The 17,102-nt window shown below is 49.6% G+C and overlaps 6 protein-coding genes across 8 annotated transcripts in view; 3 read left to right on the top strand and 3 right to left on the bottom strand.

The window, feature by feature from the left end:
• The first annotated feature begins 46 nt into the window (after window positions 1-46).
• On the top strand, window positions 47-2,710 carry PPTG_07328 (hypothetical protein). Of its 3 annotated transcripts, XM_008901496.1 has the most exons (4): window positions 47-998; window positions 1,053-2,077; window positions 2,148-2,310; window positions 2,403-2,710. In XM_008901496.1, the coding sequence occupies exons 1-4, from the start codon at window positions 69-71 to the stop codon at window positions 2,676-2,678; spliced, it is 2,394 nt and encodes a 797-aa protein (XP_008899744.1). In that variant the 5' UTR covers window positions 47-68; the 3' UTR covers window positions 2,679-2,710. The 3 variants fall into 3 exon arrangements, with proteins under 3 accessions (XP_008899744.1, XP_008899745.1, XP_008899746.1); XM_008901497.1 differs by having other exon boundaries at window positions 2,148-2,710; XM_008901498.1 differs by having other exon boundaries at window positions 1,053-2,310.
• On the bottom strand, window positions 2,666-7,443 carry PPTG_07327 (hypothetical protein). Its single transcript, XM_008901495.1, has 9 exons — window positions 6,883-7,443; window positions 6,393-6,819; window positions 5,872-6,325; window positions 5,739-5,806; window positions 5,296-5,673; window positions 4,474-5,209; window positions 3,693-4,414; window positions 3,163-3,627; window positions 2,666-3,090 (listed from the first exon to the last, which is right to left on the bottom strand). The coding sequence occupies exons 1-9, from the start codon at window positions 6,948-6,950 to the stop codon at window positions 2,704-2,706; spliced, it is 3,705 nt and encodes a 1,234-aa protein (XP_008899743.1). The 5' UTR covers window positions 6,951-7,443; the 3' UTR covers window positions 2,666-2,703.
• A 128-nt stretch (window positions 7,444-7,571) lies between these two features.
• On the top strand, window positions 7,572-8,664 carry PPTG_07326 (hypothetical protein; the record flags this gene model as incomplete). The annotated part of the gene is made up of 3 exons (XM_008901494.1): window positions 7,572-7,653; window positions 7,727-8,257; window positions 8,333-8,664. The coding sequence occupies 3 exons, from the start codon at window positions 7,572-7,574 to the stop codon at window positions 8,662-8,664; spliced, it is 945 nt and encodes a 314-aa protein (XP_008899742.1).
• A 188-nt stretch (window positions 8,665-8,852) lies between these two features.
• On the top strand, window positions 8,853-14,697 carry PPTG_07323 (hypothetical protein; the record flags this gene model as incomplete). The annotated part of the gene is made up of 4 exons (XM_008901492.1): window positions 8,853-9,173; window positions 9,245-14,372; window positions 14,441-14,605; window positions 14,684-14,697. The coding sequence occupies 4 exons, from the start codon at window positions 8,853-8,855 to the stop codon at window positions 14,695-14,697; spliced, it is 5,628 nt and encodes a 1,875-aa protein (XP_008899740.1).
• Window positions 14,636-15,711, bottom strand: PPTG_07324 (hypothetical protein). Its single transcript, XM_008901493.1, has 3 exons — window positions 15,689-15,711; window positions 14,878-15,607; window positions 14,636-14,802 (listed from the first exon to the last, which is right to left on the bottom strand). The coding sequence occupies exons 2-3, from the start codon at window positions 15,583-15,585 to the stop codon at window positions 14,731-14,733; spliced, it is 780 nt and encodes a 259-aa protein (XP_008899741.1). The 5' UTR covers window positions 15,586-15,607; window positions 15,689-15,711; the 3' UTR covers window positions 14,636-14,730.
• PPTG_22084 (hypothetical protein) overlaps window positions 15,606-17,102 on the bottom strand; it is a gene marked incomplete at its 5' end in the record, with an annotated part of 3,364 nt that continues 1,867 nt past the window's right edge. The window contains one exon of the mRNA XM_008901691.1: window positions 15,606-17,093. Coding sequence (XP_008899939.1) covers window positions 15,769-17,093 — 1,325 coding nt within the window. The 3' untranslated portion in view covers window positions 15,606-15,768. The remainder of the gene's footprint in view (window positions 17,094-17,102) is intronic.

Raw genomic sequence — 17,102 nt, 5'->3', positions numbered from 1 at the left:
GTGGTGCAGCACATCATTTTTGCCAAAATCATGCAGCTTTTGTCATTTATGCGGCTTTTGTCAGCAACATGACTCTGACGCCACTGCCATCGGAGTGGCTGGTACGTGTGTCCCGCTCCAAGAGCAAAGTTTACTACTACCACACGCTCACCAAGAAGACGCAGTGGTCTCGCCCCACGCCTGAAGAAGTTGCAGCCGCCAACGCTGCATCAGCTGCAATAGAACCAGAAGAGGAGAGTGGTGCTGATCGACTCCGCAAGCGTCAGAAACTCGATCAACCTGATGAAACTACACTTGTAGAGCACAAGAACAGCGTCCTTCATACTCTTATCACTACTTCCATGCGCGTCGGAGGTAGCTCCTTAACCCGCGGGACGAAGAGAGTTGTGGTGTTTACTCCATGGCCACACCAATTGACAGCAGTGGAGAATATCATTACAGCCATTCAGTCGAGGACAATCGAAGACGACGAAGTGTCCACAGGGACAGAGGCATTCTTATTACAACACAGCACCGGTGCAGGCAAGACGCTGACCATTGCAGCGCTCTCTCATCAGCTGCTGTCCGCGAAGGACCCTTTGTCCTTGAGGTTCCACACTATCGTAGTCATGCTGGACCGAGTCAAGCTGAACGAGCAGGTGGGAGACGCAGTGGAGACGTATCTTCATCGCAATGGAGTGGACGAGGTCTTTCGAGCCGAGAGTATCGAGCATCTGGCTAAATTGCTGGACGCACAGCAGCAAGAGAGTCCTCAGAGAGTGATCATCACTACAACTCACAAGATGGGGCTGCTGGTAAAAGATGACGTGTTGCTAACGAGGCTACTCCATCGTAGTTCGAGTGTAAAAGCAGGTACTAAAGAGGATGAAGCTGAGAATGATCCGTTCCAGCGCGTGGCGATCATCACAGATGAAGCGCATCGATCACATACGTCATCCACACGGGACGCTATTGAGAAGGTCATGAAGGCGGGAGAAGGCAGTCATGCTCGACTCACGGTACGAGGGTGAACTGCATTGTATCTTCGTCATTGACTAACATTTAATCTGCAGTTCGTCGGATTTACAGCGACACCGAACAGCGATGCTCTCGAACTGTTTGGTACTCAGACAGATGATGGCTTTAGGCATCCATTTCATTGCTACCCGATTGCTCAGGCCACAGATGACGGTCGGATTATGAACATCCTTGACGACTACACCTGTGTGCGTTGTGAGGTGGAGACTTCAGTGTTCCCCAAACCAGTACAAGAACTGTTGCAAACGCATCATGGGGCTCGACGTCGTATTCTTGACTATGCAAGTGACGATGTTGCCGTGTTAAAAGCCAAGGCGTTGATAATGATGACAGATTTCCGATCTATGAAACGAAAACACCCGAAGGTGAAATGTATGATTGTGGTGCGTAATCGTCAAGATGTCGTGCGATACTACAAGCTGATCACTACGTTCGTCGCGAAGAAAAAGATTGGATGGAATTGTTATGCTGCTTTCAGTGGCTCTGTGGCTTTGGATGAAGCTGGAAGCAGCGCAAAGTCCGTAACAGAGCTGACACTGAACAACCGGAGCGTCACACTCGCCATCAGTGACGTCGTTATTGTCTGTGAAAAACTCGATACGGGCTACAATGAGCCCTTACTCGCGTGTATGTACGTTGATCGCTACTTACGCTCCAGTGCACACACGGTGCAGGTCCTGAGTCGTCTCAATCGTCGTCACAAGGACAAGCCCAGTGTCCGCGTGTTGGATTTCGCCAATCATGCAGCACAGATCCGAAGAAGCTTCTCCGATTTCTGGAGAGAAGCCAGAGTCCCGAATTTGACGAATTCGGTTGATGAGATTGCAGAGAAGAAAGATCTAGTGACAGCTATCGCCGTTCTCTGTGATTATTTCCCAGAGCTGTGCACGTCTCCTATTGAGATCGAGGACCCCCGCTCGTTTGTGGAAGAGAATATGCTCCCACTAGAGCGCGATGCGTTTCAGCAAGTGGTGGATGCATTACGCGGCGCTATCGCTGCCTTCAAAAAGCTCGAACAAGTTGGATGTGACGGTTTCTTCGAATCCATATCCCCATTCAGGTACTACCAGCTTCATGCCCGTTGTGTTTGTGTCATCATGGTATTGCCTGACTTATACGTTGTACTTCAGCTACTATTTACTCTATGAGCTTAAGAAGGAGACCGAAAATCATCTTGTCACGGTGGACGCAGACGTAGAGCTGTCCCTGGGTGAAATCAAGACCAAAATGTCGGCTCGAGTCCAAAATTACCGCATGTATTTCTCTGGTGCACTATATCCCCAGTCGCTTCTGGTACGCTGCGATCTTTTGTTGAAACATCACAGACGTATCGTTTTTTTTTTCTCACATGTCAAAACTTTTAACCATTCTCGTTTTCATTGCAGGACCGTGTGGAGAGTGGAACGAAATTCTTGAAAATGGAATCGTGTTTGCTGGGATTTGGAGAGCTAGAGCAGTTTGAGGCTTTTCTCCTTGCCAGCTCAGCTCGGAACAACAAGCAGTTCGTCGATTCTTCAATTATGAAGCAGATTATTAAGGCATCAACGAGGTTTACAGCCTCCTCTTCTAAAGGATCAACGGAAGAAGAACCTCGGAATTTAACACAAATCGTCGCCTTACGAGACGAACTCACAGCTTATCTGCGGGATACATGTAACTGAAAATAATTAGAAAACGCGTCGTTGATCAGTCTAACCCGTCACGTGTTCGTTTAATTTCTTGTACTAGCAATGAGAATCCGCGATAAAGTTCTTGGAATCCTTGCAGCGAATAGGCACAAATATCCAGCGTTCGTGTCGGGGTGAGAATCGATAAGCAAACGCGATCATTCGACTTGCTCGCAGTGGCGCGGCGAAATACCGCCGTCTGCTTTCCCGTTACGATGGCGGTAATACTGTCAACTGCAATGCTTTTATCCTGAGAGAACAGAGTGGATCGACGCTGCATCTGATCAATCTGGTCTAGTTTGAATTGATCATCCATACCCGATGCAGGAGGTTTTCTCCACATGATGTGGAAACACAATGCATCGGTGAAGAGAAGTTTGGCGTGTGGCCTTCCCAAGCGACCGTGCTACCGAGAAAAAAAGCACAACAAGATGAGACGAAGGTAAGGACAATTGAAGAAATAGCCGATCAAGCTCACCTTTTCTACCAGGAATCCTCTCTGGAGTTTTTGCTTGAACAAGTCGATTTCCGACACCAATGGAGCTAGAAAACTTGGCGCCGGGGTGATGTCGGTAGTGGTAGTTTCACAGTGACTATCATTAAAAACTACGGGCGACGATAGAGGTGGAAATGACTGTTGCTGGCCTTCTACAAGGTATTGAGTCGGTGGAATAAGTTGCTTGAAGATGTCGAAAAACACGTCGTGTTGGGGAGAAATTGAAAACTGAAAGTAGATGGCTTCACTAGTGAAAGTGAACTGGACACGACGTTGCCTCGATCCACAGGGTGAAGCTGTTCGCTGGTCTTCAAATGCGACTCTTGTAATGTCTGCGATGTTCATGTTGAGTGCAGCAAATGCTACAGCATGTCGCTCCCAAGTTAGAGTCTTGAGATCTGAAGAAATGAACATTTGGCCTTCACACCATCCTTCCCACGCACCACGCTACATGTGCACAACGATATGAACGTTAAGTAAAAATGCATTCAGTTCGTACGAAACTCACGTACCGATTGAACACTAATTCCTGTCACCAGCACACTAAATTGGTCAGCTGTGAGAATACAGTCTCTGGGTCCGTCGTCCTTGCTTTGATCAGCGTTCCGGTAACTCCCGTGCCGAGAACGCCGCGCTACGACAGGAGAATTGTTGAGTTCGGTTCCAATTTCTTTAACGAAGCTTTCCTTGTATACCAAAATATTATCATCTTCAGTCAAACTTTCGTGTGCAGATCGCTCGTCACCACTGGCATCGTTCTGCTGCAGGTTTGGTCTCGGATCATCTGGAGGCTCAAATAGCCACGTTTCATCTATTGCGTCTGCACTTCCCAAAGCTTCACTTAAAGCAGTGTCAAACAGCGAAATTGTGGTCTCCGTGTCAGCTCTGTGAGGCTTCATTACGCTTCCAGGTCCACTGCGACCGGCATTTTCCGGGTCTGCAACAAAAGTGGCATCCCTTGTATAATTTGGACTGCGGCAAGGAGACTCAAACGACAGACTTCTTGGGGAGAGTACATGTAACGCGAGAGAACCTCCAGGGCTCGCAACACTCGTTTCATCTGGCTCCCAGAAGACATCAAACTCGGAATGACTTACAGGCCACATAAAAGTTCTGTCGGGTTTTCTTTCAATAGTAGATGCTTCACTCAACGTTGGGGATAACAGCTCACAGCCTTTGGCTGGAGATTCCACTATCTCATTTGGTGAAAGTTTCAAGCTGGGGAAGATTCTAGCTAGACACAAATTCGTTAGATAATATACAATAACTGGTAAACAAAGGGGGTTGCTGCACCTAACGTAGAGGAAGCTGTAGATGAGAGCGCCACTGATCTTGGTTCCGGTTCATCTTCGACTGGTGACGCTTCCATGTCGAGGCTCGGAGTCTCGATTTCTTCGCTCACAATACTGGTGGGCATACTTTCTACTTGAGAGCTGCTTGGTGGCGGTATACTGACCCCTGCTAATGCGATTTGGAACAGCATGCTGGTTGCTGACTTTAATTCATCGTGTTGAGTGTTGATTGAAGAGCCTTTTATGGGAATTTTGTCGTTTCTTGTCTCAAGAGTTGGCACTTCTTGAGTACTTAGCTCGATTGGAATCGTAATAGGCTGGTCATCTTGATACTTTTGGTACATCTGGGTTTGCATGAAGATATCTGCGAATCTCGTTTCACTAGCATCGAGCTCGTGATTTGTGACTTGGTCTCGACAAAAGCCAGACGTAGTATGTACACACATACTAATCAGATGCTCAATATGTCGACGAACGCGATGAATTACGAGATGAGTTGATAGAGGCGTAACATTGTCTCGAAAGGAGCCCGTAACTCGCCCCAGCATCTGCTTGGTAAATCTCGTGAGGTCACACGAGAGATTCTCCAATCCAGGCATTTGTCGGCTTCTAAAAGCACGTTCATCATCGGCATGAAGCTGCACGCGATTCTCCATCAGATATAGGACGCATGTGCCTTTACAGCACTCGAAATCCCGAGGAAGCTCGTCAACACCACAAATAAGAGGGACAGGAGCCTGTAATAAAGAGTAAGCAATACGGTTAGCGATTGAATAGCGTTGATGCAATCCACTCAGAACTCACGCCTCCACTAGGAACTGACCTCCATATACTCGTGCATCGATGGCGGCAAAATGCTAATCAATGGTCCAGCCCAAACGAGTGGGTGCAACAACGACGCTAAACCCAATGTAGACGACGACAGGAGCGGGATCTCATCAGATACCACAATCAACTTTGTCTCGATAAGCAAAAGGCTCAAAATCTGAAGAAGCCGGTCAATTGACAATCGCGATAGTAGCGAAGGTAGAGCCCACTGCAACAAAAGCGTAACTTTCTCATCCAGATCGTTTTCTTTGTGTGGTCGTACCAGTATTAGCTGGGGACTTGGCGGAAATACGTCGACAGGCATGGACAACCCCTTGTCAGGAAGAGAAAGTTCCTTAAGACGCTGCAAAACGTCGTCAATGAATCCAGCATGCTACAGAGAGTATGAGCAATTCCAGTATTTTGTAGAAGATATATAGCAAAGCAAACAAGACCCACCTTGTCAGTCACGATACTACTCGAGGGAATCGTGTCTGCACTTGACTCAAGTTCATTTCGGATATTATCTGTCGTGAATCCGTGAATACCGTGTTAGAAAAGAGTATTTTGCTATGCACAGCGCATGACTTACCGAGAAATCCTTGTAGCAGAGCTCGAAAGAAAGGGATAAATGGAATCTGCGCAATGACGCAGTAGCAGATCGGTAGCAGCAGACATTTTCCATCGTCGCTGCCTCTAGGAATGATAATCGTTCCTTTCATGCACATGGCATATTGGACACTTTGACCCTGTATACCTCCACCGGAGATCATCAGAACAAAGAATTCTCCTTCCTTAAAATTTGCACTTTCATCTGAAGTCTCACTGCGCGTGTTGATAAGTTTGATTCCGGCAGGAAAACAAAAATGTTCAAGGCTTTCGGCGTTAAATTGACTCTCTGGTGGGTGCGCGAACGCAACAGTCGGCTCAAAAACATTTTCTCTTTGGCTCCGGAAGTTGCGAATCTTGACATCAAGCATATCAGTGCCGATCACAGCTAAATAATCAAAGAGAGCACGGGATGAAGGATTTCTACAGCCTGAATCCTGTAAGGGAAGTCCAACATATTAGAAGAATGAAGGGCGATAGTTGAGCTACCTTCGAAACTCGTACCTCTTTGACGCTTTCGCTAATTCCAAGATGGGAAAGATCGGTCTTCAGAGAATTTTCGAGAACTTCTAGTGAGCAGTACATGTCGTCAAAGAGTCCGTAGTTCTTAGATTTTTCAGGTGTAATTGCTCCTGAAGTGTCAACTTGAGCAACGTTGATGCCATTACGTTCAAGCCACGTATTGATCGCGAGATATCGCTCCATGTCCACAATGGTGACCGCGGGTTGCCGTGTTGGTGATCCGCTCACAGATTGGGAGCGACGGAATGTGTGTCGTCCATTCTCGCTAGGCGCTTCCGAGGGATATTTGACTGGACTAGGACGTCGACTCCATGGAGAGGAAGGTGGGGTGTCCATGAAAGATCGGTCGAGCAGTGGAGATTTGGGCTTGGGGCTCCACTTTTCACGGAGATGATTGATCTGCTTTACCCTGCAATAAAGAAAGGGAGTGAGCAGTTGAGTGCGTGTGTTGGGAGTTTGTATCTGCTCGTACCTGCCCATGCCGCTGAAAATGGATTTTTGTTTGCTGGTGCTGGACGAATCTTCCTCGCTGTCACTCATTATGCTAATACTCGCGAAGCAAGGATACTTGTATGTGATGGTATCAATACGCTGAGCACAAGGGCATCGTGACTGAGCTTTGAGTGCAAAAAGAGCACAGCCGACCGTTTCCAATAACCCAAATTAGGTTGGTGTCACGCTGAGCGATCCAGCTTAATCCTGACACTATACCGTCTTCGGGGACAGCCAGATTTCTCCTTCTGACAGTGGAAAATCGTTCAGACTCTGTAGTTCGAGATTTTCTTGCGTCAAAACTCCGTTCAACAGACGCACAGAGACACCGCGTCGCCAATCCAGCGCGAACGTTCATCATCAGCACATGGCTCATGGGTACAGCATCGACTCGGCTTCATTGCTATCTCCAAGCTTGCGTCCCGAATTCTTTGACCCCCGTGGAGATGAAACCTGCATAGATTGAGACTGCTATGCCATCGGCTCCCGACTGACGTGTCAACGTTGACAAAAAGCGGTGCTTCAAGGTCTAAACCCTTTCCCTCTTTGTTTCAAATAGAAAATGTAAAATGTACTTCCGAATACCTTCAATTTCTATGTTACAACTTCACAGCAGTCCCTGTATTTTCATCGGAAGAGAAAGCTCACTCACAGTCTAAATTACGAGCAATGGCCAGCACCTTGAGCTACAGCGCCGACGCCGCGCCCGCCAAGCCCTGGGAGAAGCGCCAAGCAGCGGCCGCCCAAGCAGGTGAGAAGCTATCTCTATTTATCCCGTCTCTTCATTCGCCATCTCTCTCTCTAACGCTTTCTGTGGTTTGCAGGCGGTGACCTATTGGCGTCTGCTGGTGTCACACCGCAGTCCACAGCCTCTACGGCCTCTCGACTTGCCTCCGGTAGCTCAGCAGTATCCTCCACCGTAGTTGCTGGTAGTACGGGGCTGTCCATTGCTTCAGCTGCGACGAATGGGGCCTCGGCGCTTGGTACTGCGTCGCAGTACGGTACTACAGGGTACGGAGCAACGGGGTACGGAGGTTACGGTGCTACTGGCTACGGTACAGGACTGGGTTCGACGTATGGCACTGGCTACGGAGGTATCGGAGGATATGGTGGTATGAGCTCATATGGAGGCCTTGGAGGCTACGGAGGTGGCTATGGAGGGTACGGAGGGTATGGAGGTTACGGTGGCATGTCAAGAATGGGCTACGGCGGCATGATGGGCGGTATGGGTGGTATGATGGATCCGAACAGTGGAGGCCTGGGATGGCTCAATAGCTTCAACCAGATTGTGAGCTCCATCGGCCAAATCACTGAGCTGCTCGGCATGAACGCAGAAGCACTCAACTTTTGCATCGGTGCGTGGTTATTGCGGTATTAACTTGCCGTTTAGTGTCTGGGTGCTTACCACCTGTGTATTTCACTGTCTGCAGGGAGCTTTGTGCACTTTCTCGAGCGGATAGGAGCCATGTGCGCCGGAATTGCGGCCATGTTAGCGCCTCGACCAACATTCCCGCCGGGTCATCCTCGACATGGCGAGCCTCCGGTGACTGAAGAGGAAGAGAAGAGTCGGTTGCGTCGTGTGCGTATCTTCCAGTTTATGGTGAGCATGGCGGCGCTAACGGTTCTATACAAAGGTCTGCGATGGGTCATGCGGCTGCGCTCCAGGACGACGCAAAAGCTGCTGGTCGCACCACCTACAGTCGGAATGGGTCGAGATTTGGAGAGCATTTTCCAGCGTACAGTGGGCGTCAAACGCTTTTAAAAGAATCATAAGTTTTGTATTAATTGTAGATCGCTTGTACGCTTTCGCCTTGTGCTTAGCCACCGCTGATGGGCGGGATCAGAGCCACTTCGTCTCCGTCCTGCAGCGCCACGTCGTCCTCCGAGTACTCGAGGTTACGCGCCAGTGTAATGCTCTCAATGGTGGCCGCAGCTTGAGGATACTTGTCCATGAGCAGGCAACGCAGTGAAGCTAATGTGACGACGCCATCAGTCTCCGGCAGCGACAGCTTCTCCTCGCGCGCGCCGATCTCCTCCCGCGCCGACGCGAAGTACAGCACCTTGATCTCCATTCTTGAAGTGTCAATTGTGTGTAGCATTGTGTTCGCCACATCAAAGTGGATCCAACGTATCTTGAAGAGCTGTGCATGGCCGTCAATTGAGGCGCTTGCAGAGATGAAGGTGGACGGAGCTTCAGCCGGGCGGAAGCCGTGGCGCTACTACTACGTGATGGTGTTCCAGCTTAGCGGCAACAGCGTCGCGCCAGACAAGGTGTGCGACTAGAGTGAAATCTGTGACGTGTGTCCTTCATTTTTTTTTTTTAATGTTTACCTTATGTACAGCTCCAAGAGATGACGGAGATGACGGCAGCTATCGAGCAGAGAGAGGAAAAATATCTGCGCAAAGTGGCGGCGAGGAATGCAGCACACGCAGCAGCTATGGAGGCGGAGCGAAAAGCACAAGAAGAGAAGAAACCGACGATGATTTCGCATGTGGCGTGTGTTCTACGCAGACTGTTCTTGCTATCAATAATATTGCTGCTATTGACGGCGGCAGTGGGGTGTGCACTCTATTGGAAATACGACGAACACGATCGAGTATCCCAGAAACTGGTAAACGTTGTAATAGTCTCGATGCTGCTGCTACTTTTGAAGGATATTGGTGGCTGGGTGGTTGCTCACAAACGCAGCGTTAATGGTGCACGCGTGCTGTTTGTGGTGGGTTTTGCACTCATTATTGCTCTGGCTTTGCTCCTAGACGAGATAGTTATCGTCCGAAGGAGCCACAGTAAGTTACGAGAAGCGCTGGCTCGGAGTGAAGACTCGCTCTCGCAGGACATGATCGAGGTGATACTCAATGGAGGGGCAATACCGTCGCTCGTACAGCGATTCGTGTTCGACGCTCCCAGTGTGTTTCTCCAGTGGATCAGTGTACATTGTTCGTCAGCGAAGCTTGAATACACGTCCGTCGCTATTGACAGACGTGAATTTTTCTCTCCTCTCTGGGATGATACGGAGAAAGCGTGTGTCAATGATATCCTAAGAATCTGCGTGCAAGTTGATGAGGCTATTGAGTCAATAATTATTGGCGAACTCGTGATGATTTCACTACAGGTTCTGCTCACGGGTATGTTTCTGATTGTGTACGGCCCTGTTGTATCCGACAAATCCAAGCGAAGAAGAAAGCTTTCGTCACCCAAAGTAAACGCATCATCTTTCTCCGATCTATTCACGGCACTTACACGTTTGCTGGTGTTTGGGGCTGCATCGTTCGGTGTTTTGAATACAGCAGCGAGTACTGATCTTCTCCACTTTTGCTCTATTGCAGACTTTCACTCTCTCTTCGCGTGGGTAATGGTGATTTGTCTACTGTCGGGGATATCGGCGATGCTTGCAGCACTCTTTATTGGGTGTGGGTGGAAACAACAAGTAGCAGGAGTACTGCTTGTTATTGCTGTATGCTCGGAAGTTTTCATGCTTGGAGAGTTTTTTAAATTGGCCGCCAGATTAATTGGACCCGACACCAATCAGACACAGCTACGAGAACTTCGACAAGTATATATAAAGGCGTCAGCGGAAACATGTTCGTCGATTGAGCGCTGGATTTCACACGTATGCGTGGGTATGAACTCCAGTGAAGAACCTGCAGAATTTGATTTCTCCTGTCAGCATGAATTTGTGGCACTGCTAATGGTGACATTTAACTTCACGAACTCGTATCTGTCGTGGTCGATAGGAGTCAAGTTGGTTCTTCTCGTACAGATCCTTTTACCTCCTCTTCGCCAAGCAATCGAGAATATGCTGTCTTCTGTCTGTTGTGTATCTCGCAATGAACTAACGACAATGACAGTGAAAACTATAATCCAGGAATCATCACCCCCTCTGGACTATGAAGAAGTCCTCGAAGTCTATCTGAGATCGTTGAGAGTGAGAGACCCGGATCGTATGGCAGCAGAGCGTGAAGCGTTTGAGAAGGAATGGTCTAGTCGAACAGGGAGAGTTCTATCAGACGTGCGTACTCCACGCGTTGTGGTTTCTTCAAGTGACTTTAGTGCAATTGTACGCACTCTCATGCTACGGCGACTCACTGCAATCTGCAAATTAGACGTGAGTCTGAGTGTATCTGAAGACGGTCAGCTCCTTCTAGTCCGTATTTCTGCGTCCGACAACCTCCTACTAGCGACCTCGTGCGAGACTGAGTCGTATCGCTTACAATTCGCCGATGCAATTGACCCTGGAAGGTCTTTCTGGCGCGATAAGAAGGAGGTGAATACAGACCAGAAGGTTCTTGATGCAAATACTGTCAAGCACAAGTTAAAGATATTGCTGGCGGAGAATGCCATGTCTCCTAAGGAAGCTGTGTGGTTTCCAGGTGAGTCACTGGCGCGTGTATCTGCTCGTATACATGCTCTCTCGAGAATATCCCGTGTTTCGAAGGGGTTGATTCGTTGTCACAATTCCGCTCCAGCGTTTGCAAGCTACTCGCCGAACATCCAACGCCAGTTTATCTACAAGAAATATCCTCACAAACTCGATATACCAGATACATATCGCCGTTCTACCGTGTTGCGTACTGTGGATTGTATCCGTGTCACGAGACGCATCATCGATGCAGAGTTTGATACGAACAACGCGATCGCTAGTGGTTTACTATCGTCCTTTCACTGTCTCCACAGCTCTAGCAGATTTGATTTTAACTCTCGCAGTGCCTTAGCTTCGTCTTGGATAAACTTTTGGAGTCCTACTCACCTTCCAGGTGAATTTTATCCTGATGATCATGCAATTCTGAACCTCATCGGTAGAATTGCTCCCTTTCGACAACCACTACGAGATGTGAAAGACTATTTCGGAGAGAAGATTGGATTCTACTTTGCATGGCTTGCATTCTACGCCAAGATGATGATGATACCTGCAATTATTGCGATAGTCGCAATAACCAGCGAAACCAAACATTCACTGATGATTTCGTTGTGGGACTACTATATCCCTCCGACTTACATTCAAGGTGGCAGTACAGAGGTTGGCAAGATCGATACCACAATTCCGTTACCCGAGCTCCTTCTTGGTGTCTTAGTGATTGTTTGGAGTTTCTCGTTAGCTAAACTATGGGAACGCAGGAGTGTATGGTACCAGCTCCAATGGGATATCGCTGCCAAAACCGATAGTTTTCAACGTTACAATGCTGATCATGGTATCGAGTACACGCGATCGTTGTGCTCTTCTGCTCAGCGACAACTTGTGTCGTGGCTGTGTGTTCTGATTCTGGGAGGTGTCAACTTGTTGGTGACACTCACGGTGCTTCTTAGTCAAGGATTACTCGTTGATGTTTGGGGTGAGAAGGTTGCAGTTCTTAGTTCCTGTATTTGTCAGGCTTTGCTGATTCAGTGGAATGGCGCATGTATTCCCTATGTGGCTCCTACTCTCAGCAAATGGGAGAATCCTTACTACTCCCGTGATCATCATGGTTATCAACGTTCTTTTGTGGCCAAACTGTTCGCATTGCAACTAGTTAACACTTTCAGTGGATTGATTTTATTAATGCTGAGTGGTGTGGGTGGATTGGCGCTACCGGTACAGTTCTTGACTCCTCTTATTCCTCTGTACATGTCCTACAGCGCTCGTATTGAAGGTCACGTTGGCGTCTTTATTCAGATGGAGACTCTGCTGATTGCAATCTTTGCAGTGCAATTGAGCATTCGTGTTTTCTTGATTTTGTCTGCACTTAGACGCTTCCACATAATTCAACGTGGAGATCAGAGAAAAGAACACGAAGAGGAGACGATGTTGTCCCCCTATCCAGGTCCCGGCAAGGATTACGCACAAGTTGTGATGCAAATTGGACTGATAATTATGTTCTCGAGTGTTTGCCCATTGCTACCAATGCTGGCACTAATCGATTGTGCTGTCAAGATACGGCAAAATGCGCTGGAGCTTTGCTGTATACGGCAGCGACCTGAACCAGAGGAATATGACGTTGAGCCAGATCTCTGGGCTTCTTATATGCTGCTCATGGTCAAACTTTCCGTACCGGTAGCACTTTCGCTAGCGCTTTTCACCGTGGATAATTTCGCTGACATCTCAATTGAGCGTCGAATTGGCTACTGGCTGATCGGAGTACTATGTTTTTGGCTAGGAGCTCAACTCTTGTGGTTCTTGATACCACGCGAAAGTCGCGCAGTGGAAGAAGCAAGAGCACGTAATATTTTTCAAGTTGAACGATACTTTGGCCACGCTGAAGTCCACGAACAGAAGACGCCGCCAAAAGATACTAACGAGAAGCGTGTAGAGGACGAAGACATTAATCTCCAAGAAGCCACGCCGTCTGTTGAGCAATCACTGCACCATTACGAGGAACGCTTGGAGTTGTTGCATCGATTGAATGTGGCGTTGCGTAAACGAGATGATATAGGCGGAACTGTGTCTTTGGCCAACATGACTGTGTCTACTCCTGACGATCAGGAAGCGCAGACGTCTGAAGGAATGAAGGAGAGAACCCATTCAGTCTCTGCTGAAGAATTTGTGCCTTTCGATGATGAGGATAAGCCACAGCATCGAGATAGCAAGGACAGTGAAGAGATGATTGTTGGTTACTTCCGACCAGTTAGGAGTGTGTGGCCTCCACCTGCACAACGTCCAGCACAGCAGGAAGGGATCGGAGGTGATGAAGCCCCAGCGATCGATATCATGGAACCCAGTGAAGAACCTAAGGGCAGCATCTACAGCGAGCTCCCAGTCGAAGGCGCAACAATCGGTGAGAATATCGATGAAAGGATAGCGAGTGCTGCCGAGAGTGGAGGAGAGTCTGCCCCACCAGTGAGCCCAGTGCTGCTTTCTAAATTGTTCACCCGTATGCCGACATTCCCATCTACGTTCATGCCGTCTTCATCGTCCGAAGAAGTTGACGCAGCACTCTTACCGTCTACTTCTCCTTTCGTGTCAGCCTCGCTAACTCAAGCTGATATCGAACCGGGAGTGTTTGCACCGACAGAAGCGGAAATTATCAACCGAGAGTCCGTAAACGATGACGACTTGCTTGAAGAGAAGGAAGATGTATCGTTATCCACTACTGATGCTGCTGTTGAGTCACCTCGACGGAGCTTTTTGTCGCGTATCCGAAGTCGACAGGTGAAGTCTTCAATATCCGATAGCAACAAGGACAGTCAAGTTGAAGCTGGTGAACGAGCTTTACTCCGTCAGCTTTCGCCTCGATTGAGTTCCTTGCCTCGCAAGTCAAAACGTTTGAGCTCCAAAGTTAGTGGCAGCGAAGAGAGCAAGAGCGAAAGCTCCAGTGTGCACGAACCACCAGCACCAAAGCGATTGTCGAAGTTATTCAAGCGTGCTCAGTCCCCGTCGACTAGAACAACTCCTCCGTCTGAACCACCACCAATTGTCACTAATCGTGAGGCCGAAGACACAACAGTCGATCCTGTGGCACCTCGTCACGACCAATTCGCCTTCCTATCCGATACCCGTGCGTACTTATCACTCAGATTTCCTCATTATTTTCCTATTAACTTACTGGTTGGTACTTTTACGCAGATGAAGAGCAGAGTTCACTATCCATACAACGGAGAACGTCAAGCAGCAACAGGACACGACCCCCATCACCGCCTCCGGTGTACACTAGAATTGACCTGTCGGGGCTTGAAGCGGTACGCGAGGCAGCAAATCGCCACCAATTCGACTTTTCTGCAGACGAACAAGGTAAGCGAGAGTAAAACCCCATTTTGATGGCAACTAAGCTCATGTGTATTTGTCTTCTGTGGAAATGTATCCGTCCAGTGTGGGAGGAATGAATAGCTGTGACAAAATGGTAAAGACTCACGGATTCAGTGCGGTGACATCGGCTGCAGTGGTGATGCAGGCCGGAAGCTCGCGAGGAATGGGACGGGTGACTTGGCCTATCACAAAGAAGTACAATACCCGTGAGTGTCATGCGAGTACCGAATAGTTGTGTGAGGAGGACAAAGTCTTACCACTTCGTCGCGATACCTGTGCTGTCGGATCTCCTGGAGCTGAGGTAGCAAACCTTCTTGGTCAAGAATTATCTCCAGTCGTAGCGCTTTATTGGCACTCTTGCGAGACGTGTGCGTCACTCGAGACGTGAACTCCGGCTTACCACGTGACGACTTCGTTGGTGAACGAGCAGTTTGCGGCTTAGTTGCTATCACTATTTCCTGCTTCAAGTCTTCACCTGGGGCGGCTCCGAAGAATCCTTCCTGATCTCGTGCAGTGCGCCGTCGAATGTCTTGGTTACTGGGCAATGTGAAGTTGGTCTGGAAGTCCCGGCCATTGGCCTGTGGGGCCCATTTGAGTGGAGAAACTGGTTCGCGGAATTCGTGGTCACTCGGAGCTCGATACGGTGTCCGCGTCGTGGGCGAGTTCTGTTGTGCTGCTTGAATTGCCAGTCCCAGTCTTGCAGCCACGGCCCCTTTCGTTGCTGTAGTTGCAAACCGCGGATAGCGATCTTGGTCACGTGGGGATCGATACGACGGCGTGAGGCGCTGAATGTTGTGTGCTCGAGGAGAGGCCGATAAAGTCGCTTCTCCTGCTAAAGCCTGCTCGAATACTGCAAAGCGACCTTGGGCATCGAACGAGCAGCGTCTTGTGGTCTTGATTTCCTGTCCTAGAGCTGGTGGCAGCTCAAGCTGCAGCTTGGCCACGGGACTTTCAGACCCACTCATGTTGAATACAGTAACAAGAACACTGAATGAGCTTCAATTAGGGAATTACGGTCAAAATAGCGATCAGACGGATAAGAAACTGTTAAAAATAAGGTGGGCGCACTCTTATTTAGCCGCTATCGCTCTTCCTCCAGCAGCGTCAACTCGATATGCGACCAAATACATGAACTGTTCTCCTTCTAGCTATGCCTCGCACTGTGTGTTCCAGCGCCACTCGTACTGCTGTAAAGCGTTGGCGAAGTGCACGAGCGCAGCGGCCACGACGCAAATGTGCCAGAGCTGGTGACTGGAGAACCACAGGTCGAAGCGGCCAGGGAAGAAGCGTTCCGGGAACTTGGTCGCGTAGATGATGGCTCCACTTGTGTACAGCAGTCCCATGAGCAACAGCGGGCCGATCATGACCGTGACGTGAGGGTCGAAGAGGCCAAAGTGCCACACCAGGTGCGTCACGGGGACCACACCGAAGAAGCCCAGCGCCAGGAAGATGCACGTGCGCGCCACGAGGAACCTGGGCGTGCTAAACACTGGCATAAGCGCCACAACGAAAGTGAGCGCGGCCATCGCCGAGATGGACACGAGGTAGGCGCTACGTAGCCACGGGTGGCAGTAGAACGAGTAGTAAATCATGGGGTAGAAGGACCCAGCGATGAGAATCGTGATACCAGCGTAGTCCAGACGTGATAGGAACATGTAGGCCGAGCGGCTGACCACGAACATCAAGTGAAAAGTGGCGCTACATGTCAAGCAAATGACAGCGCTGGCCATAAAGGCGAAGATTGGCCAGTGCGGCACATTGTGAGGACCCTCAGCGGTGGCCAAGATGTGAAGTCCCTTGCGTACGCTCTCGGCCACACCGTCCAGCTCCTCCAGTGCGTATTTCATGGGCAAGTCCGCTCCAACTTGACTAGCCACGTCCTGCAGGAACACCGACAACGACTCGACGCGCGCGCCCAGCTGCATCTTGAGCGATCGTACCTGTTCTGAATGAGCGTCACGCATTTGGCCGCCGAGACGCGCAGATAACGCGCCCAACTCGCTGCGAAGCTGCTCCATCTGGGCGCCCACCGAGTCGGAGAAACCGCCCACGTTCTGCTCCACGAGGGCGTGGAAGCGCTCCAAACTGGGTAGACGTTGCAGACTGTGGTCGAAGATGACGCTGGCTACCTCATAGTACTTGGCGGGGGCCACACGGCCTGGAGGCGGGCAGAGCTCCGGCAGACCCGTGGACAACAGCACTCGCGGTGTGTGACGGCCGTCCACGATCCACTGCTGGCCATTATCGCACCAGGCCTGCGGGGTCGTGAGACCTGCAAGCGCCGCAGTGTCGGCCGCAGGAGACAGCGCGTGGCTCGAGAGCGCCAGATATACCATGAGCATGAGGAAGATAAAGGATCCAACCATGTGCGTCCACACGTTCAGAGTCTCATTGTGCAGCTCAAAGAGCGACAGGAAACAGTCACGTGCCGAGTAGTGCAGTCGGTAACCTGAGCGGATGTACGAGTTGTCGGCTAGATAAG

Source organism: Phytophthora parasitica (genome assembly GCF_000247585.1).
Source record: "Phytophthora parasitica INRA-310 unplaced genomic scaffold supercont2.11, whole genome shotgun sequence".
Taxonomy (NCBI): domain Eukaryota; phylum Oomycota; class Peronosporomycetes; order Peronosporales; family Peronosporaceae; genus Phytophthora; species Phytophthora nicotianae.
The sequence above is the reverse complement of the archived record's forward strand: the minus strand, read 5'-3'. Positions and strand labels throughout refer to the sequence as shown.